The following is a 24,686-nucleotide window of genomic DNA, read 5'->3' on the forward strand; positions in this document are numbered from 1 at the left end:
GTTGAGTTGTGCGATTTTGATTCATTAAAAGAGCAGGTTCATAAGAATGAAAAGAAACGACAAACATGCAATGTCGTAGTTATATCGTCAGTTAAGTCATGAAGTTACCAAAAGGTGATTAAAGCTGCCTTAAAACTGCTGTTGCAGCCATTAACATAGTTCAGTTTTGGTTTTTAATGGCAAAGTGGCTATATTTATTTTCGTTTCTTTATTAAGTTAATTTAGAAATATGTTTGGAACATTTTTTGTTTGATAAATTCAAGTTTTTTGTTTTTTTAAACTAACAACCAATCGGCCAGCGGCAGGCATTGAGTTGATCATATGTTTGATTAGTTTAGCCTTCTCAAATCAACACGACTTGCCTAAAATAAAATCTACATATAAGCTAAACAGATAAGGTACTTATTGAGTAATAGATGGTAAGTGCCATTGCAGTTAACTTGCCTTATCTTTAACAACACTTATTCTCTTAACTAATTGGTCCAATAGGGATTTTTGTTGATGTACATTTCTAATAATTATGTGTAGACAGATTTTATTTTGGAATTATACAGTAGCTACCATACTCATACTTGCACTTGCAACTCCTGATTGTCATGCCAAGATCCCTATTTAATAGGACTGTGTCTGCTAAGTATTAACACTATGCAGTGCTGCCCAGTTACTGCCGTGTTCCCAACCAACTTCCAAAGTCCCAAACTGCAATGGCACATACCATCAGTTACTCATTAAGTACATTGGTCCATGTTTATGCCCCCTCAACTTAAGTACCACATAACTTATTCTGTACATTAACTAATAGGTACATACACCAGTACGTACATAGTAAGTATATGGAAATAGGCCTGCAAAATAAAGTGCGCCATTTTACATAAAAATAATGCAGGAATTACCAGTTCTTGAAAATTAGTAAGCACGGTTGTGGAGAGCAATTTAGCATTAACAGTCCTACACAAGCAATTGAAAACCAGTCCTCTTTTTATTAGGTAAGGTTAAGACTTACCAAGCGTACCATACATACCAAGTGCAGTATGTGTCTTGTTTGTAACCGCATAATACCACATTTTTCCATAGGTGCTACACATTCACCATGTACATATCATTAGTATGTACAGTAATGGGACTTATTAGTTACCATATACGGATACTGTAAGGATGTGCCTGTTTGTACACACTTATCCGTAAGTACTACATATTTACCATGCATATACATTAGTAAGTACAGTAAAGTATCTAATTAGTTAGCATGTATGGGCACTACCTGTTAGTGACCGTTCTTACCCACAATTGTCTGTATGTACAAACCAATTCCCATGCATGTATGACTGTTGGGTACAGCCGTGTTTCTTATTTGTTACTATCTACATACACTTCAGGTAAGTACCTTGTGTTGCCACTCATTTGTTTGTAGTTATAAGATATTTTCCATGTATGTACCATAGAAGTACACGCACTGTAAAATAAAGTGCCACCAAGACATCAGTAGTATTGGTATCAGTGATACTCGCCTTCAGTTATAAAAAAGATGCCATAAAACGAACATTAAAAAATACACGGTCTTTTTGTTGTTTATACATTAATTTGAAGATTGCATGTGAAATTACTGCAATATAAAAGTATATTTCAAAACTTTAATGTGAGGTGGCATTAAGAACCCTGATATGTATATATATGTGTGTGTATGTTTATATATATATATATATATATTTATACAGTATATAGAATACCTGGCAACCTTTTTTTTCTTACAGAGAAGAACTCATGCCATAATTTCCTCTGTGTCCTCATCTTCTTAGAAGCTTGGATCATCTCTCAAAGTACTTTTGTGGGAAACGTATACACTTTCATCAAATGGCTGACGAACATTAGATCTGAATCATGAAGTCTCTGCTGGGCTTTCCATTAGATTAGTGCTGCTTATGTGATTGGATAATGATGTGATTGGAGGACAAATGGTGTGTGGGAAGACCAGGTGACCCTAATGCCTGTGGAAAGGCAAAGGGAGGATATGGAGATGGATTCCACTGGATGTGACTCAGCCCTTGAAACAACAGATCTGTTTCTGCCCTTTAACAGCAGAGAGATAGAGAGCCCGGCATATCCAAGGGATTTTAGTAAGGCTTCTGGCATTTCCACAGAAGTGCTGTGTCATTTGCACCCGGAAATCCTGCCACTTCAGTTTATGACTTGTAGTGATGGGTATTGAAACAGACTTTCATATTTATTTTGAATCAGATTCATAAGCTCTCAGTTAGATTAAGATGATTCAACTTGATTGACTGATTCACTGTCATTCAATTATGCACTGTATACAGTATTTTGGTTATTTTTAAACTATTCGTTTAAAGAAACGGCTAATAAGAATCATTCATGAATCAGTCTACACCACTTACACTGCATTTATTTATTTTTTTACATTTATTCACAAAGAAAATACAAAAAAACAAACAAACAAACAACAACAAAAAAACATACATGAATCACACTTTTCTGGCTATGCTGCATGTTTTAGATTCACTAAAAAGAACCAAGCAATTTGTTAGTGAATCAGGACTACACTGGTCATGCTGTATGCTTCTGATTCACTAAAAAGAACTATAAGACTAATTTGTTAGTGAATCAGGACTACACTGGTCATGCTGTACGTTTCTGATTCACTAAAAAGAACTATAAGACTAATTTGTTAGTAAATCAGGACTACACTGGTCCCAATTGTTTGTTTCTGATTCACTAAAAAGAACCATTTCAAGAGTCATTTGTTAGTGAATCAGGACTAGACTGGTCCCAAATGTATGCTTCACTAAAAAGAACCGTTTTATAAGAGTCATTTGTTAGTGAATCAGGATTACAGTGGTCCAACTGTATGTTTCTGATTCACTAAAAAGGACCGGCTCATAAGAGTAATTTGTTAGTGAATCCGGACTGCACTGATTGCAGTTTTATGATTCTGATTCACTAAAAAGTTTTTTGGTGAATCAGGACTACACTGGTCCAACTGTATGTCTCTGATTCACTAAAAAAAACTGTTTCTTAAGAGTCATTTGTTAGTGAATCAGGACTACACTAGTCCCACTGTATGTTTCTGATTCACTGAAAAGAACTGGCTCATAACAGCTTTTTTTTTTTCTTTTTTTTTTGTGAATCAGGACTACTCCCAACTGTATGCTTCTGATTTATTAAAAAGAACCATTACACAAGAGTCATTTGCTAGTGAATCAGGACTACACTGGTCATGCTGTATGTTTCTGATTCACTAAAAAGAACTGTTTCATAAGAGTCATTTGTTAGTGAATCAGGACTAGACTGGTCCCAAATGAATGTTTCTGATTCACAAAAAAAGAACCATTTCAAGAGTCACTTGTTAGTGAATCAGGACTACACTGGTCCCAAATGTATGTTTCTGATTCACCAAAAAGAACCATTTCAAGAGTCATTTGTTAGTGAATCAGGACTAGACTGGTCCCAAATGAATGTTTCTGATTCACCAAAAAGAACCATTTCAAGAGTCATTTGTTAGTGAATCAGGACTACACTGGTCCCAAATGAATGTTTCTGATTCACCAAAAAGAACCATTTCAAGAGTCATTTGTTAGTGAATCAGGACTAGACTGGTCCCAAATGTATGTTTCACTAAAAAGAACTGTTTCATAAGAGTCATTTGTTAGTGAATCAGGATTACAGTGGTCCAACTGTATGTTTCTGATTCACTAAAAAGGACCGGCTCATAAGAGTCATTTGTAATGTATGTTTCACTAAAAAGAACTGTTTTATAAGAGTCATTTGTTAGTGAATCAGGATTACAGTGGTCCAACTGTATGTTTCTGATTCACTAAAAAGGACCGGCTCATAAGAGTCATTTGTAATGTATGTTTCACTAAAAAGAACTGTTTTATAAGAGTCATTTGTTAGTGAATCAGGATTACAGTGGTCCAACTGTATGTTTCTGATTCACTGAAAAGTACTGGCTCATAACAAGTTTTTTTTTTTTTTTTTTTGAATCAGGACTACTCCCAACTGTATGCTTCTGATTCACTAAAAAGAACTGTTATACAAGAGTCATTTGTTTGTGAATCAGGATTACTCTGGTCCAACTGTATGTTTCTGATTCACTTAAAAAAAAAAAAAAAAAAAAAATATATATATATATATATATATATATATATATATATATATATATATATATATAATGATATTTTTAATGAGCCCTAATACTTTATATGGATGATAAAACAGACAAAAACCTATAGACTTACAATGAAAGAGGGCTCTGAGCCATATCTAGAGCCCAGAATATCACAGAGTGCTTAAACTTTCACATATCTCTCTTTAAGATTAAACAGTAATGCAGTTAATTGATGGTAGCTGATGCTCGTTGGATTCTGAACTCATACTCTCTCTGGAGACATCCGTCAGACGTCTGCTGTGAAGTGGCTGAGATCCCAGAAACTGTGCACTTCACACTAATACTCTATGGTACAAACACACAGAGCTGAAACTGTGTGGATCTTAATGATACCGCTGCTGCCCGGGCGTTTGTGGGGTTCATTAGTGCGATGAAGTCAAAGTCAAGGGTGTCAGCACTGCAGCAGCGATGCATGTTTTAAGGTCTAAGCAAGTCAGTCTATGAAAAGCCTGAATTCAACTCAAGTTCGATTTTCCTTAGTCTATCTTCAGATGAAGCATGCATTGGTCTCCAATGTTGTCGTATAGGTCTGCCAGATCACTTTAGGAATCAAAAACGGTCAATTTTTGCAATGCTGTTTAAAATAACAGGGCCTTAGATTAAGCCCATATTAAGCTGCCACTCAGTATATCCTCACTTTCATTCTTTTTGAAGTCAATGTGAAATAAAAATGCATTCCATTTGTTTGTGATGTCAATTAATTGGCATACATTGTTTTTTTTTTATTTATTTTTTTTAAAGTAAATATTTCACAAGTTTTTTTTTTTTTTTTTTTTTTTTGGCAAAATCTTTCTTTAATCTGATGTCACCTGTCTGTCTGTATCTATTAATTCATGAAAAAAAAATCTGCATTTAAATTCAATTGTATTTCATGTTGACTTTAGATTAAAAACACTGTCTACTCTGATAAAGTCCAACTTCAGTTTAAAGCATTTCCATGTGACTCTGCTGTCAGTAGAGACACTCTGTTTTCCTGGTTATTTTTTGATATGCTGCAAAGGGAGGCGATGCGCCCATCAGACCATCTGAATTATTGACAAAGGCACTGTGAAGAATCTGAAGTTTGAGTGTTTTGCTCAAGTGCCGTATCGTATATTTTCAATTTTCGGCACTTGCTTCTGCTGTTGTGGAAACAGATAAGCATTTTGCTGTTTGTTTCTGTGCTGAAATATTGTTCTGTTGGACAAAATAAAATAAAATGGCTTGTGACAGATCTTGTTGGCACAGAGTGTGACGGTAATGAGGTTGTTAGATTCTTCCTCACATTCATCTTCATGTCTGGGCTCGACTCGACACAGTTACTGAGAGACCGAGTTTGCAATTAGTCAGACAATTAGGAGCTTGTCCTCTCTATCGCTCGCTCGCTCGCTCTCTCTCAGTCTGACTGTGGCTCTATTCATCATCTCTGGACGTGTGAATGAGCAAACACACACACACACACACACACCTCTGAGACAGACCTGCACACTGATTCAGAGAAATCTCCAACCCTTTTCTTTTATAAACCACTGAACTTCCATCCTTTGAAGAATTGTGAATGACGTAATCAGATAAAAATGGCAGTAAAAACCTGTGCACTAATACTAATACTACCACTTTTTTACAGTCAAATTGAAAGGGAATATATATATGTGTGTCTGTATTCTACCTTTCATAGAAGTGTATCACATGCAATGTATTATAAAAGATTTGTGGCCATGATTTAATTAAAATGTGGGAGCTATTTAAAAATTTGCAGGTCTGCAGGGCTCCATATCATCTGGTTACTGTCTGAAATCACTTCACTACTCTTCCATCCAAACATCTTGTAAGCACATGCAAAGATATACAAGTTATAATGAAGTACTATTAAAAAAATAAAAGCACACCTCAAGAAGAAAAAAAGGTAACGTTTTAGTTTAAGGTGTCCTTGTTACACGTTACATGTACTTACTATTATAATAACATTCAATTATGCATAATTACATGTACATGTAGTTAATTAATATTACTCAGTACTTACACTGTAAGAAGGACACCTTAAAATATATCTAAAGTGTAACCAAAAATAATAATAATCTGTATGGCATTGCTTTTTTAAAAAATATACATTTACTTGAGGAGCAAAACTGTGTAAGGTTTTAAGATTTTTTTAAAGAGATTCTACTGTGTCTTGAATAAATTTTAACTTTTTTAATATTTATAAAATGTATAAATTGTAATATTTATTTATTTATTGAAAACACTGCTACTGTTCTATGTTCTAATATTGCACATATTAAAGTCAGCATGAAATTCACCCTATATTGTTTTCTAAATGCAACTTAATTATTAAAATTTTTACGATTTAATTTTATTTATTTATTTTTTGTCTTATAATTTTTAACTGGTCTTCCAATGGAATTACAGACTTCTGTCTGGTTTCTTATGCTGGACTTCTCCAATCATTTCATCTACATAAACATTGCCACTTTCATACATTCGACTCCAAGCTTGCATTTCAATCAGTCGCTCATACGCTGCTTTTCCAACATCAGGCCAAACTGTTCTTATTACTTAACCATTTCATTTCATGCAGATCCAGAATGTTTTTCCCTTTGTAACGCAAATGTTTACATACAGCTTAAGATGTAAATAGCGACAGCGTTATGGAGGATGATCAGATATTTCTGTTTATTTCACTCAAATAGCGTTCTTGGCCAGCTACAGAGAGAAAGTAGAACAATCCTGAGTAGTGACGTCACTACACGCATTCTGCTAGCACAGTTCAGCACGGTTAGCTAGCCATGCTGAGAATTATGGGCCAAGAACGCTTCTTAATTGTGCTTCTTGTGCCAGGTTTAAATGGAAAAACAACAGGAATAGTTCTTAGAACCATTCGGCCCAACAGTGGAAAAGCAACTTTAGATAGACCTAAGTTCAGTCCTCCATTTTTTTGTTGGAGACAAAAGATTTTAAGCAATATCAAGTATGTAGCCTAGCTTAGTGTTAGCTAACTCCCTAGCATCATCTCAAAATGTCATATCTCATGGCAATATTTAAGTTTAATTTGTTTTCACTAAAATTACATTTTTTGGAGATCCTATCACTTATTAGATCTCCAAAATGTATTTGTAGTGAAAACACATTAAACTCTGCCGTGAGATATGACGTGTTATGGTTTGTTTAGTCAGTGTGATGTTAGCATGATGCTAAGCTAACAGCTCAGTACACTACTAAGCTACAAAAAATGCCAGGGGCATTTCCTCAGAGGAGGCAGGGGAGGCAGTGCCTCCTCAAAATACTGGATGAGATAAATAAAAAAATAAAAACACCAGAATTACAAAATATAAATTAAGAAGTGTATAAATCACTCAATTCTCTAAAGAAACACTGTCCAACAGTGACACCAGCAGTTAAAGCTACAGTGTCTCTCTTGCCTATAATTATCAACATAACCCCTAAAAAACCCCCTAAATATTTCGGTGGTTATTGATAATGAATTATTGAAAATGTCACCTGGAAAGTCACATGAAAGGTAATGCGATATGATTGGATATGACTGGTTATGTTCAGCTGTGATTGGTTCAAGTGGTAAATACCGCCTCCCGCATTCGGGAATCAGTCTGAATGAACAATATAATGGGGTTAATGGGAAGACTAATAAAAAAGTAAGCAAACAACTCACACACTTAGATATAACCACTTTGTTACGTCAAAATAAGTAGTGAAATGGCATGAAAACATGATCTTTGAGAGTTTTTACTGAGTAATCAGGTTTGCAATATTTAAAGTAAATCTGTGACCAATATTTACCAAGTTTTGATGACTGATGATCCGAAACATTAAAAAAGTTAACAATTAAAAAGAATAGCTGAATATCAGTTCACAAATTAAACATATTGTTTAAATTGTTACTGCCTTGAGTTACTATTTTGGAATAAATGAATAAGTCAAATATTGATTACATTGTTAATGTTATATTGTTTGTTTATTCCTGATAGTGTAAGTAATGTTTTTTTTAACCAAGAAAATATGACTGGGACATTTATTAATATTTGATAAAAAAAAAAAAAAAAAAAAAAAAAAAAAAAAAAAAAAAACCCTATGAGGACTCCTCATTTTAGAACAACACTAGAAGTCAAATTCTGCTTCCTGTTAATCATTTTGGAATCTTGGAGGAAAAATTTCACTGTTCGGCCATGTATTCTTGTTTTTTCATCTTCATGAAAGATTCATGACAAATAAATTATAATTTAAAACAACCTTTCCCACAGTGGTGACTAAAATCTAGCCTAAGCGGGCAGCTCGCTATGAGAAGAGAGAATAGTCCACAGATCTCTGAAGGTCCTGGTTGTTTTGGCAGGATGCCGACACACCTGCTGTGATTGATTGTAGTTGGATCAGTCGGTGTGAAGTCGAGGAAATTGCACTGTCACCGACACCCTCCTCTGAGCATAATTCTCAATCGGAGAGCTCTCTGCCCACTCACGCTCTTCTCCTACTGAGAGCCTCAATTTTCTACTTTTACTGCAGTCTCTCTCACACTTCCTGTTTTTCCTCTTTCACTCACTTTCACATTTTATCGGTTCCTCCATCTTGTCTCACCGGCTCTTAGATTCTTCCTTGTTTTAACTGATGGTTTTCTTTCTATCAGTAATTTAACAGTACATTACTGCAGTGTTTGATGTATGAGGGGACGAGACCCCCTGGTGCGGGTCATAACATCATAACATACCAACCACATCTCAGAGAGCCATTGCAATGTGTTATCAGGTGAAGTTGTTGTAAGGTTTGTTTACATGTTTTTTTTTGTTTATTATTTATTTATTTTATAAATATTAAAGGGTAAGTTCACCCCCAAATGAAAATTCTGTCATTAATTACTCACCCTCATGTCATTCCAAACCCGCCAGATGTTAGCCACTGATGTTAACGTGGACTGTTTTATCGATGTCCTTACTACGTTCCTGGACCTGGAAATATTACAGTTGTGTTGCTGTCTATGGAGGGTCAGAGAGCTCCATCAAAAATATCTTAATTTGTGTTCCGAAGATGAACGAAGGTATTAGCGGTTTGGAACGACATGAGGGTGAGTAATTACTGACAGAATTTTCATTTTGTATTGGACCATCCCTCCAATATATCATATATGATTAACTATATAAATATGTAAGGATAATTTTAATCTAAATCTTGTTTATTTATATGCTCTATTATTTATACATTTATGATAGTATGCTTTATTATATTGTATTATATTATAAAATAATTCAATAATTTAGCAGGTTCTCTCTACATTTTACTCACTTTTCTTTTTTTATTTATTTTTTCATAATAGATTTTTATATTATATTATATTATATTATATTATATTATATTATATTATATTATATTATATTATATTATATTATATTATATTATATTATATTATTAAATAATATAGTGGATTCTTTCTACAGTTTGCTGACTTTTCATATTTATTTATTTATTTATTATAAATAATAGATTTTTGTACATAACTAGCTGAGGGTTTTAGGTGTTTATATTATATTATATTATATTATATTATATTATATTATATAGTGGGTTCTCTACAGTTTTCTCAATTTTCATATTTATTTATTTATTATAAATAGCAGATTTTTGTACATATATTCATATAACTAGCTGAGGGTTTTAGGTGTTTATATTATATTGTATTGTATTATATTATATTATATTATATATTAACGTAATAGTGTTCTCTTGAATAAGTTGGTTGTTTCTTGATTTCTCTTGCTTTTCAATTCATCAGTTCTTAATCTCTTTTCCACATCTGTTCTACCTCTTTGTATTTGCTCTCAGTATTTCATAGGCCCACTGGAGCAAACAAGACATTTGTGTGAGCATCTGAGCTAAATTATGTCTCATGTTTTTGCAGCGCTTATGAATATGCATGAGAAAATTTACTCATGGGGAACCTCATGTTGCAAATATCATCTCTCAAATTGCCATGGCACCAAAAAAAAAACAAAAAAACAAACAAACAAAAATATGTATATATATATATAAAATAATAAGTGCATGTAAACATAAGGTGGAGCATCACCCTGAAGACATGTATTGTGTTAAATACTGTTGAGTTGTGAGTGAAGGACATGAGTGGTAGGGACCCACCCATCCCTTAAAATACAGAATCATTCTGTATTTAAAGGTAAAATGATGTGTCCTGTATCACATCAATATGGGATGCGATTTGTCCCATATTTTACAAAGGCCAAAACATAGTTGAATCAACAAATAAGTATTTTGCACTGGTTATAATACTAATAGCAATTATAATACAATCAATTTCATAAGAAGTATTAGGGAAGCTCATCTGCGCGTGATTGCATTTTGGCGTCTTTATTTCCATAGCGACGGAGTCTCCAGAACACGTGCCATTAAAGCAGCATGCAGTAAACCTGTGCGGTTTAAAACATCTAGAGCTCACATCTGCCCTTTGAACACAAGACTCTCCAGAGGTAGAGCTGCATGGGAAAGTTTGTTTCATTTTCAGATATTATGATATGATATGATCCACCACTATATCCACCACTGGCTCTGCACCCCTTTACCTAAATTCATTACTTCAGACTTATGTGCCCTCTAGATGCTTGCGTTCTGCAAGTAAACGTCACTTGATTGTGCCATCCCAAAGAAGCACAAAGTCACTTTTAGGGACTTTTAAATTAAATGTTCCCTCCTGGTGGAATGACCTGCCCAACTCAATCCGAGCAGCTGAGTCCTTAGCCATCTTCAAAAATCGGCTTAAAACACATCTCTCCCATCTGTATTTGACCCTCTAACTTTAGCACTCACTATTCAAATTCTATTCTTAAAAAAATAAATAAAAAAATCTAACTAGCTTTCTATTCTTTTTGTTTTCTATCTGTTTTCTTTTCATTTATTATACAATTAACAAAAGCAAAAAAATACCTCTAACACTAGCTTGCTCTATTCTTTTTCTATTCTATCTGTTTTCTTTTTATTAAATATATTATTTAAAAGCCCTTGCTACGTGTACTGTTTAAGCTAACTGAGACTTGTTATAGCACTTGTATATAATTGTTCTTTTGTTGATTTTGATTGCTTCCATTGTCCTCATTTGTAAGTTGTTTTGGATAAAAGCGTCTGCTAAATGACTAAATGTAAATGTAAATATATGATGCAATCTGAAACACTACAGTATGATATAATATTATGATCTTTGATGTGATATGATATGATATATTATGTGGTACATAACAACAAAATACGATTTGCTACACTGTTTTGTTCCATTTATATATAGATATAGACAAAACAATGCAAAGTATTACAGTTCTGGCTGTAATTCTGAGTTTGAAGCCGTTGTGAAATGCATGCAAACATGTGGCCACAAATTCTATATTAATATTTAATAGTTTTTGTGTTGCTCAGCAACTGTAAACACCTCACAGTTAGACACATATCACTTGGCAAAAGAACATCTCAGTTATGTACGTAACCCTCATTCCCTGATGGAGGGAACGGAGATGTAATGTTGAATGACATATGGGGTCTCACTTGGGAGCCCAATCATCTCTGAGTTTAAGAGAAAACACTAATGAGAATTGGCTAGTGGATTTTGCATGCTGAGCCACTCCCCGTGTACACGGGTATATAAGGCGAAAGTGTGCATTCACTCATTAGGTTTAACGTGTCCCGGCAACAGCAAATAGTTCAAGGTTGTGGCATGGGGAAATAACGTCTCCGTTCCCTTCATCAGGGAACGAGGGTTACGTATTGGTCACCACGAGTTATTTTGAATGACGTAAAGGGGTCTATGGAAAATGCCACAACCTGAACACCGTCACAACCCTGTGGCGCTGCAATTATTGACAAGCTGTAGCATGTCAAGACAAAAGCTACGCTAAGGTCATAACCTTCCCAAAGCCCCAGTGCAAATTCACTGACCTTGGTACCGAAGGGGATCAAATGGTGAGTACATCGCTGCTGGAGAAGACCATTTTTTGGAAGGGATTTCAACCTTCAGTGAAAGTTTGGCTCAAATCTTTCTTATTTGTTCTATCAGCCTGGCAGAACAATGGGGAAGAGAGCCTTAGGGGAAATGGTCACTACGGAGACCACATCCTACCCGTAGGGAGGTGACATGTAGAGCTACTGATATGGACTGACCCAGGGGACAGTATTACATATGGAATGGATCTTTGAGGCAGGTCCTACCTTAGAGTAGGGATGGAACAACTGCCAGAAGAGACTGACAGATCGGGTCTATCAAGGGAAGACACGGGTTTACTGAGAAGGAAACCTTACTGTGGAAGAATACACATATGGGATTACCTGTAGGGAATCAAGCCATATGGACACCTAGCCCAGTACTGGGGCTGACCGGGACTCCGGGCATGCTAACACCAGTACTTGGCCTGGCGTCAGACTGCTCCACCAAGTCTGACTGCCGGGGGTGCTGGAGGATGCTCGACCAGGGTTCGAGGAACTCTACTGGGAGAAAAAAGGCGCTCGCATCCCTGTGTGAGGGGGAATGGCACAGCAAATGTGACACTGAGCCAGATCTTCCCGGCAATTACCTGTTACCCAACACATGGGAAGAAACCGGCTGTACACAAAGGTTGTAAAACCTTGCGAAGGTGTTAGGTGTCACCCAGCCCACAGCTCGACAGATATCTGGCAGAGAGGCGCCACACACCAGCACCCAGGAGGAGGCAACACTGCGAGCCAAGGTGATGGCATCCACTATCAAGTGGGCCAACCTCTGCTTGGAGACAGCATTTCTTTTCTGTTGACCTCCAAAGCAGACAAGGAGCTTCTCAGAGCTTCTGAAGCTCTGGGTGCAGTCTGCATATATGCGTAACGCTCTTATGTGACACAGCAACGCCAAGGCTGGATCTGCCTCCTCCATGGGCAGCGCTTGCAGGTTCACCACCTGATCTCGGAAGGGAGTGGTGGGAACCTTGGGAATGTATCCAGGCCGGGAACTCAGGACAACGTGAGAGTAGGCATGCCCAAACACAGGCACTCTTCACTTACCGGAATTGGTAAGTGAAGGTTCCTGACCCTGTTAAAGGAAGTGAGCGAGATCAATCTTGAGAGACAGGAACTTCAGCTTAACTGAATCAAGCGGCTCAAAGGGACCCTTCTGAAGTCCAGCCAGGACAACAGAGATATCCCAGGAGGGTATCAGGGGTGTCCTAGGAGGATTCAACCTTCTGGCACCCCTCAGGAACCTAACGATCATGTAATGCTTCACCAGGGACCAGCTGTCCACTGCATTGTGATCTGCTGCGATAGCAGCAACAGTCACTTTCAAGGTGGAGGGTGACAGCCTACGCTACAACCTTTCTTGCAGGAAAGAAAGCATGACTCTAATCGAGCATCTCCAGGGGGTCTTCTCAGTGAGAAGAACACCAATTCATAAACAGACTCCACTTCAAAGCATAGGCCTGCCTCGTAGAAGGAGCTCTATCCTAAATGATAGTGTCTACCACCGTTGGTGCCATATGGTGCCCAGCCCCTGAAGAAGGACCTCCTGGGATGCGCCAGGGATGGGCTGTTACGAGAAGTATGAGTTCCGATTTATTGGGGAAGTCGTGGCCTAGTGGTTAGAAATTCCTAACCCTAACCCTATGCTCCCCGTGTGCCACAGCATAAATGGCTGCCCACTGCTCCGGGTGTGTGTTCACGGTGTGTGTGTTTGTTCACTGCTGTGTGTGTGCACTTGGATGGGTTAAATGCAAAGCACAAATTCTGAGTATGGGTAACCATACTTGGCTGTATGTCACATCACTAAAAACCAGGTCTGGGTGGGCCAGAAAGGCACAGCCAACATGACCTGTTCCTTGTCCTCCCTGACCTTGCACAGTGTCTGTACGAGCAGGCTCACTGGGGGAAACCATACTTGCGTAGAACCCAGTGGTGGACGAAGTAAACAAATCAAGTACTTGAGTAAAAGTACAGATACGTATAATAAAATATTACTCCAGTTAAAATACTCCTTTTTCAAATTTACTTGAGTGAAAATATAAAAGTACTAAATTTTTATGTACTTAAGTAAAAAAAGTACTGATAGATAGATTTATTTTGCAATTTTATATAGGCTACTAAATTTAATTTTATATTAGCACATATTTTTATAATACTATACTGCTCAAAATGCCTGGGATTTTCCCAAAATAACCAATATATAGAGTCCAGATATATAGTTGGACCATCTGGGGATGGAGTCGCCATTCTCTGGGGAAAGTAAGATATCGTGAGAGCCTTTGTCAGCTGCACAATTGCGCTCCCCTGGAATGTGGATGGTGCGCTGTGACTTGAGCCACGTCTGACTCCAGAGGGGATGATGGCGGGTGAGTTGAGACATGCGACATGATCGTAGACCACCCTGTCGGTATATGTATGAAACAGCCGCAGTGTTGTCCGTATAGACCAACATGTGCTTGTCCAACAGCAGCAACCAGAACTGCCGCAAGGCTAGATGCACTGCCAGCAACTCCAGACAGTTGATGTGCCAAAGCAGTCGAGGTTGTGTCCAGAACCCCGAAGCAGCCTGCCCATTGCAAATAGCGCCCCAGCCCGTATTGGAGGCATCTGTCATGACAACGACATGCCTGGACACTTGTTCTAAGGACACCCCGGCCCATGATGGTGACACAATGCTTACCGCAGCGCCATGCCCATATTTTGGGACTCGGAGTGTAACCAGTGCTGAAGTGTTCTCATATGAACAAATCCAAGCAGCGTGACTGTGGCTGCGGATGCCATATGCCCCAGGAGGCTCTGAAAATGTTTTAGTGGTACCACTGTTCGGCCTCTGAAGAAACTCAGGCAATTCAGCACTGACTGGGCACATCCGTTGGTGAGACGTGCCATCATACTCACCGAGTCTAACTCCATACCGAGATAAGAGATTCTCTGCACAGGGAAGAGCTTGCTCTTCTCTCTGTTGACCTGAAGCCCCAACTGACTGAGGTGCTGAAGCACCAAGTCCCTGTGATCACACAACTCCTCTTGCAACTTGGCCATGATAAGCCAATTGTCGAGATAGTTGAGGATCCTGATGCCCATTTCCCATAGTGGGGCAAGGGCGCCCTCCGTGGCTTTCATGAAGACACGGGGGGACAGAGAGGGCCTGGAGGGGAGGACCTTGTACTGCCATGCCCGACCCTCAAACACAAACCGTAGGAACGGTCTGTGAGAGGAAGGATTGAGACATGAAAGTACACGTCCTTCAGGTCGATCAATGCAAACCAATCCTGGGCTTGAACGCATTTGATAAAAAGTTTCTGCGTCAACATCTTGAATAGGAGCTTGTGAAGAGCCTGATTCAAGACTCGCAGATCCAAGATAGGTCGAAGACCACCGCTTTTCTTGGGTACAATGAACTAAGGGCTGTAAAACCCCATCCTCATCTCAGCTGGAGGGACTGGCTCGGTTGCATCCTTTGCCAACAGGACAGCAATCTCCTCCCGCAAGACAGAGGTGTCTTGGGCTGCCACCGAAGTCTCAAGAATGCCATTGAACTTGGGAGGTAGCCTGGCAAACTGAATCGTGTAGTCGAGTCGAACCATCCGAATGAGCCAGCAGGAGGGGTAAGGCAACCCAAGCCACACTCCCAAACTTCGTATGAGTGGCACCAAATGGGACAGTCAATGTACCCTCTGTGCTGCAGCAATGGGCAGTTGTGCTGGGTGGCCAGAAGGCATCGTGTCTGAGTCATCACAACAAAACTCCCTGTGTCCCCAGAGGGACAGTCCAGAGACGCGTGGAGAGGCATTGTGTCTCCAAACCACGACCTCTTTGCCACTGGTGAAAGGGGGCATCGTGGGTGAGAGTGAGGAAGCGGTGCATCGCTCACTGTCAACCCACGAGCCTTGCAACCTGTTGAGCCAGTGGCCGAACAAAAAGAAAAGGAAACAAAAGATTCTCTGCCTGGCCCTCCTCCGGGGGAAGGAGCGATGCTGTCCTCGCCATTTCCTGAAGAGCAGTCTCCCACATCTCTGGGTTGCCCGTGTCAGGGCCACTTTGTCGTCTTCTTGGAGGACTTAACGGCCGGATGCAACACGGGGTGCGCCACTCTCCTGTGTGCCTCGACGATGTCTCAGCATGTGGCTGAGCCGGTGTAGGAGGACGCAGAAGGGCACCCACAGCGACAAGCAGGCTGAGACACGGCCCTTGATGGAATAGTGGCAGTTGGAAGATCACGTCAGGGCAAGATGTGCTGTATGACCTCAGTTAGCTGTTGTACTACCGAAAACTGCTGGGCACAGCCCTCGACAGAGCCCACCGAATCTTCATCCAAAGAGGTCAATAGCCCATCCCCCAATCCTGCAATTGACATCTGATCCCCCCGCGGCAGGATGTACTGGGACCACCATAATACGACAGCCCAGCAGAATCACTCAGCAGCCGCAAACGACAAGCGCTGCAGAAGGAGTGAGAGGTCCATGGGGCGTGGCCTGGCGGAGAAGCTCTCACTGTCACTCTTAAATCTCCCAGAGCACTAGCTGGCGGTCCTCTGCTTGTGGCAGAGAAACCAAGCTGGGTAGTGACAGAGGGCTCCCTGAAAGGGACACTGCTGTTTGTGCCGTACCGCCAACCAAAACAGCTTCCTGACACACAGCAGATGAATAGCTTTGTGGAGTATAACAGCTTTTCAAACAACCACACAGCTCCGAAGCAAAAATCTAATGAGTGGATGCACGTTGTCGCCTTATATACTCATGTGCACGGGGAGTGGATCTGCATGCAAAATCCACCAGCCAATTCTCATTGGCATTTTCTCTTAAACTCAGAAATGATTGGGCTCCCATGTGAGACCCCATGCATCATTCGACATAACTCGTAGTGACCGACAGATAGGGAACTATTTTCCAGTTATTACTATTAATAAATGTAACTTTATTGAACATTCTTCCTTTTTACTGTATTGCTGTTGTTGCTATTTTCTGAAATCAATAATCCACTTTATTGCTTTAATAAGATATGCTATGATGTTACAATATAGGAAATGATGACATAGAATATGATATGAAAATGCAGTAATAAAAGTACAGGACTTACAAATGAAAGGCATTAAGATGTCTCATGTCTGTTCTTTCCTCTCCAGTCTCATGGCCTCCAGACGATACTACTTTGAGATTCTCCACAAGCAGGATGACAAAGGCTCGGATCACGTTGAAGTCGGGGTGAGTTTGAATCAGCTCAACTCAAGCTCAGGGATTCAGAGATGACTCTTAATATGCTTCAGACCACACAGCGCTTCCCAATTCAGCTTCTGTTGATCCTGTCTAAAAATGCACAATAACCAATCCTTCACTATCCATTATCTACAGTGCCAAAACAGCTGTTATTGTCCACTTTGATAAACACTATTATACCAGTCCTTTCAGTCCATGGGCTATTCTGACAGTTGAGAATAGAGGCTAAAGAAACTGAATGGTCATATCTGTTTTCACTCACAGCTTTGATAACAGTCCATTCAGTCAGCCTGACAGAGCCGAAAACCTCTGAAAGCCTTGAACTTGGGTTTTTAAGAGTGGGTGACCAGCTCATTTTATTTTATTATATTTTTAATTTGATTACATAACTAAAAAATAACACATTACATAACTTTTGGTCACACTTTATTTTAAAGTCCAATTCTCGATATTAACAAACCATTAACTACAACTTTTGCCTTAAAAAAAAACTCCTAATTTGCTGCTTATTAATAATTAGTAAGGTAGTTGTTAAGTTTAGGTAGGCTTAGGGATGTAGAATATGGTCATGCAGAACATGTGCTTTATAACAACTAATAAACAGCCAATATTGGCATGTTAATAAGCAGCTAGTTAATAGTGAGAATTGGTGCCTGTTATAAAGTGTTACCTAAATTTTATTTTATTATCTGGTTTCTATTGTTTGTTTAATTATCAGTACTTCCACATGTTCAATGTCTTGGAAAGACTTTTTTAAAGATGCTATTATAGCCTTTACTTAACATGTTCTGCGGTTTGAATAAGAATTTGATAAATGAATACATTAAATAAAATAATATTATATATTAAAATATACATTAACAATTGTATTTAATATTAAATTAAATTGTCAGTAATAATAAAAAAAGCACACTCTTTTTGTGGCAAAATATTTTTTGTGTAACCCTCTTCTAAAGAGCACATATAAACAAAACTGTCTGTGTTTAGCAATTTTAAAGGTTATTCAGGCAGTCTTTTCTTTTCTAAATGGATCCATACCAGTACTAGAAATTGACATTTTTAATATTTGCCACTGTAATTTATTTTTAGGAGCACATTTTTAGAGGAGAACATTTTTGCACGGATTCCAGTCATAACAAATGCTTAGAATAATTATAAATACTATAAATATTTTTTGATTTTATATATATATATATATACAAGCACTTACAAGCATTTCTTAAAATCTAAATGTTTTGGAACAAATCAGCCCATGGAAATGACACTTAAAAACACCATCCATTAACTCTAAATTAAATTTTTTTTTTTTTTCTGCACTGCCAAGTCTTTAAAACACCTCTGATTCGAACCATCCATTTATGCTCCAGTCCAGGTTTTTTGGTTTGTTTGATTCTTCCTTCATTTAACAAGTGTACTAAACCTTTCAGTTAATTACATCAACCATTGCACTTGTCTTCTGGCAGTGGCTGGACCTTTTAGAGGTGATACAGTATATTCACCGTGCTCCACCTCACTCATTGTTTTAGTGAAATCACATAATAAAATGCAAAATAAATGTGCCTTGTTTCTGATATCCATTAATATGCAGTAGGAATCTTTGTTTATTGTTCATGGACAAATACTGCCTGCCTCTTTATCACTCTTTCTGGCCAGATGTCTCCTCAATGAATTCAAACAGGGTACTGTGAAAGGATGCTAGTAAATGATATTATTGGAAAGTGGAAGCTTTCATGAACAGAAGAAACTCAGCAAAGTACTGAGTGCTGAGGCACATGGTGCGTAAAAGTTGCTGACACTCTGCTGATTCCACCTGAAGAGCTCCAGACTTCCACCGTCATTAATATCAGCACAAAAACTGTGGTGGGAGCTTCATGGAATGGATTTCCATGGGCAAGCAGCTGAATGCAAGCCTCACATCACCAAGTACAATGCCAAGTGCTGGGTGGAGTGTGTAAAGCACACAGTTACTGAACTCTGGAGCAATGGAAACCTGTTCTGTGGAGTGATGAATCTCACTTCTCTCACTTCACAAGTCTGGGTGTGATAAGTTGGTGGGTTTGGTGGAGAACATTGCCTACCTAACTAGATTGTGCCGACTGTAAAGTTTGGTGGAGGAGTAATAATTGCCCCACGAAACCCTTTCCATTTACATTTTTCTGGATTTTGTTTTATTTTATCCATCTAATTAATTAAAAACTTTATAAAAATTAAAAAAATAAATTCAATTTTATTGGTCTAATTAATTGAAATCATGAAACTTATTAAAGAAACAATTTTTTAAAAGTTTAACAAAAATTAAAAATTCAAGCAATATGAAATATGTTTTACTTTATGCCAAACAAAATAAAAATCTGGTAAATAATTTTTCTGGTAAACATTCCTTTAAAAAATAATGTTTTATTTATAATTTTATTATTATTATTATTAGTAGTAGTAGTAGTACATATTTCTGTCACAGTTTCTTCAAATTAAACCAAACTTCTATTTTGCTGTGAAGACCTTTATGTTTCTGTTTGTATATGGTAATAGTTTTACTCAAAACAAAAGGTGAAATGCTCTTGAAGTGGTAAGAGCTGTTCTAGACATTGTTTGTGTATGTACTCATAATTAGGTGTCAGAGGCTGAAAACACTGCGAGCGAATCAGTATGTGTGGGGCAAACGAAAATTGCATGTCTGCGCCATTCATTCACACAGAGACACAAAGAACATGCAGGATTCATATTTAAATAGAATCGTTGTGGCTTAATATTCACAGACACTAGTCTATATCTTGTTTTGATTTAAGTATACTTACTTTTGATTTGATCATCCACAATTTGGCGAATTCCATAAAAATACCACGTTATACAGAAAATTCCACGGTTTCGTCTAAGCTTTCTGCATTGCGGAAATCATAGGGCTCTAGATAACGTTGTTTTTCAGGGGTTGGTCTAGGGCCTCTTACTTCCAGTGAAGGGAAAATTTAATGCTTCAGCACACCAATACATTTTGGACGATGCTATGCTTTCAACTTTGTGGGAATAGTTTGTGGAAGGCCCTTTTTCTATTCCAGCATGACTGTGACTCAGTGCTCAAAGCAAGGTCCATAAAGACATGGTTGGATGAGTTTGGTGTGGAAGAATTTGACTTGCTCGCGCAAAGTCTTGACCTCAACCTCATCCAACACCTTTGGGATAAACTGAAACAAAGACAGCACGTCAGGCCTTCTCTTCCAGCATCAGTGCCTGACCTCACAAATGCTCCACTGGATGAATGGGCAATAATTCTGCTCCAAAATCTTGTGGAAGTCTTCCCAGAATTGTGAAATCTGTTATAACTGCATAGGGGAGATCAACAATATAAATAGGTATTCATGAAAATATATAACTGCCTTTATATTTTAGGAATTAAAAATTCTACAAACCCTGTCAATGAATACACAAACCATCTGCTACAGCATACTGTTATTATTGAGCACCAAAAAGGAAAAGAGCTATTTATCCCCGCTAATTATATAGACAATGCTGTAAGTATGTGAGGGGGACCATAAATAGTTCATAAAAAGATGTGCAAGGCCTTCTGTTGTTTTAGAAAGAAGCGGAACAAACATGGTAAATTAAATGAACGTCATCACATTATCATCACAAATGCCAAAAATAACAATTACAGCCCCCTTTTGTGAAGCCATCAGCAAGCATCGGTCCATAGCACAGGCTCTGCGGGAGAGAGAGAAAGAGAGAGAGAGAGAGAGAGAGAGAGATGCAGAGAGTGCTTCAAACTACTTTAGGTTCCAAATGAAATTTTCAGAATGTATTTCCTGACTTTGACCGTCTGCTCTGGACTGAGGTGATGGTGGTGGAGCTTCTGAGAAAAGATCTTACGACAACATCTTGAGCTGAGCCGCTCTGTGAGCTTATGAGGAAAAAATAATTTAGCAAAAATAATAACATTTTAAAAAATATTTCCATAAAATAAACAGCACAAAACTGTTTATAATTAATTTGGTGCAATGAAGTAAGCTTACAATGTAATGGGGACAAAAAATAAAATGATTATTGATATTTTTGTAGTTACAGCGTGTAATTTGTTGAAAGGCAAAGCAAATCTGAGGCATCCTAACCTTTTGTTTATTTTTATTTTATTTTTTCAGTTTTCTAGTCAACTTGTGAGTAGGCCAAAAATATAATTATTAATATTATTTTTTAATATTATTTTTTTTCTGGTCTAAAAAGTTATTATTATTAATATGATGTGAGATTTGAAATCTTTTTTTATTATTAATTACTTTTAGTAACAATTCTATAAGACATACAGTACAGGTCAAAAGTTAGGAAACATTACTATTTTTAATGCTTTTGAAAGAAGTTTCTTCCGCTCATCAAGCCTGCATTTATTTGATCAAAAATACAGAAAAAAAATGTAATATTGTGAAATATTATTACAACTTAAAATAATTGTTTTTAAATTTATTATACTTTAAATTATCATTTATTTCTGTGATGCAAAGCTGAATTTTTAGGATCATTATCACATGATCCTTTAGAAATCATTCTAATATGATAATTCATTATCAAAGTTGGAAACAGTTCTGCTGCTTAATATTTTTTCAGATCATGTGATACTTTTTTAAAATACTTTGATGAATAAAAAGTAAAAAAAAAAAAAAAAGAAAAAAAAAAAAAAAAGCCTATGTTTTTAAAATATAAATATTTGTAATAACAATATACACTACTGGTCAGTAATTTGGGGTCAGTATTTTTTTCTTTCTTTCTTTCTTTTAAATAAAATCAATACTTTTATTCAGCAAGGATGTGTTAAATCTGATAAAAAGTGATAGTAAAGAAAATATATATTATTAGAATATATATTATTAGAATTTTTTTTTTTTTGAATAAATGTGGTTCTTTTTAACCCTTTTATTCATCAAATATATTAGACAGCAGAACTGTTTCCAACACTCATAATAAATCAGAATATTAGAATGATTTCTAAATGATCATGTGATAGACTTGATGTTACATGTGACACTGAAGGCTGGAGTAATGATGCTGAAAATTCAGCTTCGCATCACAGGAATAAATTATTTTTTTAAAGTATATTCAAATAGAAAACTATTATTTTAAGTTGTAATAATATTTCACAATATTACTGTTTTTTTTCTGTATTTTTGATCAAATGAATGCAGGCTTGAAGAGCAGAAGAGACTTCTTTCAAAAACATTAAAAATAGTAATGTTTCCAAACTTTTGATCTGTACTATCATTTGGTTGATATAATATGTAAGACATATTTGATAAATAATCAGACAATAAAAAATATGTAATTTTGTGGTGCTCCCTCGATGTCAGTTGAGGTCATGGCTGTGGTAATTGATATTTTTAATATTCTAATATTTATTTGGTAAATATTGTAAATAGAAAAACAAAATATGACTTGTTTTCTGAATATGTTCTATTAGCAGTAAATGTAATCTCACACAGCAGTTGTTGCGGGAAGACATGCATCAAATAAAAATAGAGCTGTTAAAGAAAACTAAAATTTACTGAAAATGTCCTCACCCCTCAGTCCATCCAAGATGAAGATGAGTTTGTTTTCTTCATAAATTTTGGAGAAATGTAGCATTGCATCACTTGCTCACCAATGGATCCTCTGCAGTGAATGGGTGCCGTCAGAATGAGAGTCCAAACAGCTGATAAAAACATCACAATAATCCACAAGTAATCCACACCACTCCAGTCCATCAATTAATGTCTTGTAAACTTAAAAACTGTGTATTTGTGAAAACACTCTCATTCGGACGGCACCCATTCACTGCAGAGGATCCATTGGTGAGCAAGTGATGCAATGCTATATTTCTCCAAATCAGATGAAGAAACAAACTCATCTACAACTTGGATGAATTTTTTAATTTTTGGGGGTGAACTACTACTTTCATTTTAAGACATTAAAAATAGCATTGTTTTGAGTATGAATTGAAATTCCCAGCAATTCAACTTTGTCAGAACGTTTGATAGAGAAACCACATTATAAAACTCTTACGTGACTGTACACATTTGCCAGACACAGAGCATAATAAAATATCCCTCTTGTATTTATTTTTTTTCTGACTATGTGTTGCATTTTATTGTTTTCCCTCTTGTATTGATTTTTGTCTCTTCACACTAAATGCTTCAGGCCATTGAATCGGACCTCTGTTTCACCGAAGAATTTTATCAGAGACATGAGACCGTGAAGACAGGCACAGCTAATTTAAAGCACACACATTTCTTTAACTTTCTCAATGGGGAGAGATCACAATTTATATTAAATATCAGCTCCTTAAGATTACAATACACTATTCCTTCCCCCTATTGAATGGCTATTTTGTGCATTTTTAGATATTAATTATCACATAATTTAGTTATTGTCTTCCTGGGAACCATTGAGAGGTTCTCACGTTGCAGATAATTTCAGGTTTTGTTAAGGGCATTTGGTCAAAACCTGACACACACACAAGTACAAAGCCTTTTGTAGTTTTTCTCTGCCACAACACATATTTTTCTTGTGCACTTTGTCTTTCTGACTCTTCTAAAAGCTGGAATGATTATAGTGTCCACAAACCCAGACACCTACATTTATCACAAAGAAGAGGCTTCTAACTGCCAATGGGTTTTATTATACTTTCAAGTGATATTAGTGGGTGCTGTTTCAATCTCTCTTAGAGTGCCTCTAATCTTCATTCTGAATTCTAGACCTTTCTGAATATATGTGTGTGTGAATCTCACAGAATCAGCCAAGAACATGTTCTGTGTCAAGAAAATAATGAAATTATCTTTTAAAAATATATATTTGATTTAAGACAATATATGTTTTTTTTTAATCATCATGATGCAAAGTATGAAGGTAAAGTTTTAGGGTAAAATGAGCTTAATGTGTGTGTGTGTGTGTGTGTGTGTGTGTGTGTGTTTGCTGTAGAAAATGGCCTGTCTCTCCTCATTACAGCGAGCATAAGCAGAAGTGACATGGTAATTGCACGACGTCATTAAAAGAATTGTAGCTTGTCTGATGGTTTGTAAGTGTGCTGCTGAAGAAGCTACTGTTGATGTGAGTGTGTCTCTCATTTCCTGCTGCATGTTGTGTTGTGATTGGACGGGTGAATCTATTTAGTGAGGGTGACCTTGCTTGAAATATTGACAAATAAATAGCAATGCAAAATTTCCCTTCATCTCTTTTAGTTCCATTCATTGGTCATCAATACAATTTTTCTAGACAATCAATACAGGAATATAGGATTCCATGGCGGCTTTCTGGTTCATATTTTCTTAAAAGACGACTTTTCAACATGTCCTAAATAGGATTAATGTGAT

The 24,686-nt window shown here is 37.1% G+C and overlaps 1 protein-coding gene across 2 annotated transcripts in view; it reads left to right on the top strand.

Moving 5' to 3' along the window:
- Nucleotides 1–24,686, top strand: part of LOC109097386 (N-acetyl-beta-glucosaminyl-glycoprotein 4-beta-N-acetylgalactosaminyltransferase 1-like) — a 136,713-nt gene that overhangs the window by 89,575 nt on the left and 22,452 nt on the right. For both annotated transcript variants that reach the window (XM_042753516.1, XM_042753517.1), the window contains exon 8: nt 17,271–17,349. In XM_042753516.1, coding sequence (XP_042609450.1) covers nt 17,271–17,349 — 79 coding nt within the window. The remainder of the gene's footprint in view (nt 1–17,270; nt 17,350–24,686) is intronic.

Source organism: Cyprinus carpio, chromosome B25, assembly GCF_018340385.1.
Source record: "Cyprinus carpio isolate SPL01 chromosome B25, ASM1834038v1, whole genome shotgun sequence".
NCBI lineage: Eukaryota > Metazoa > Chordata > Actinopteri > Cypriniformes > Cyprinidae > Cyprinus > Cyprinus carpio.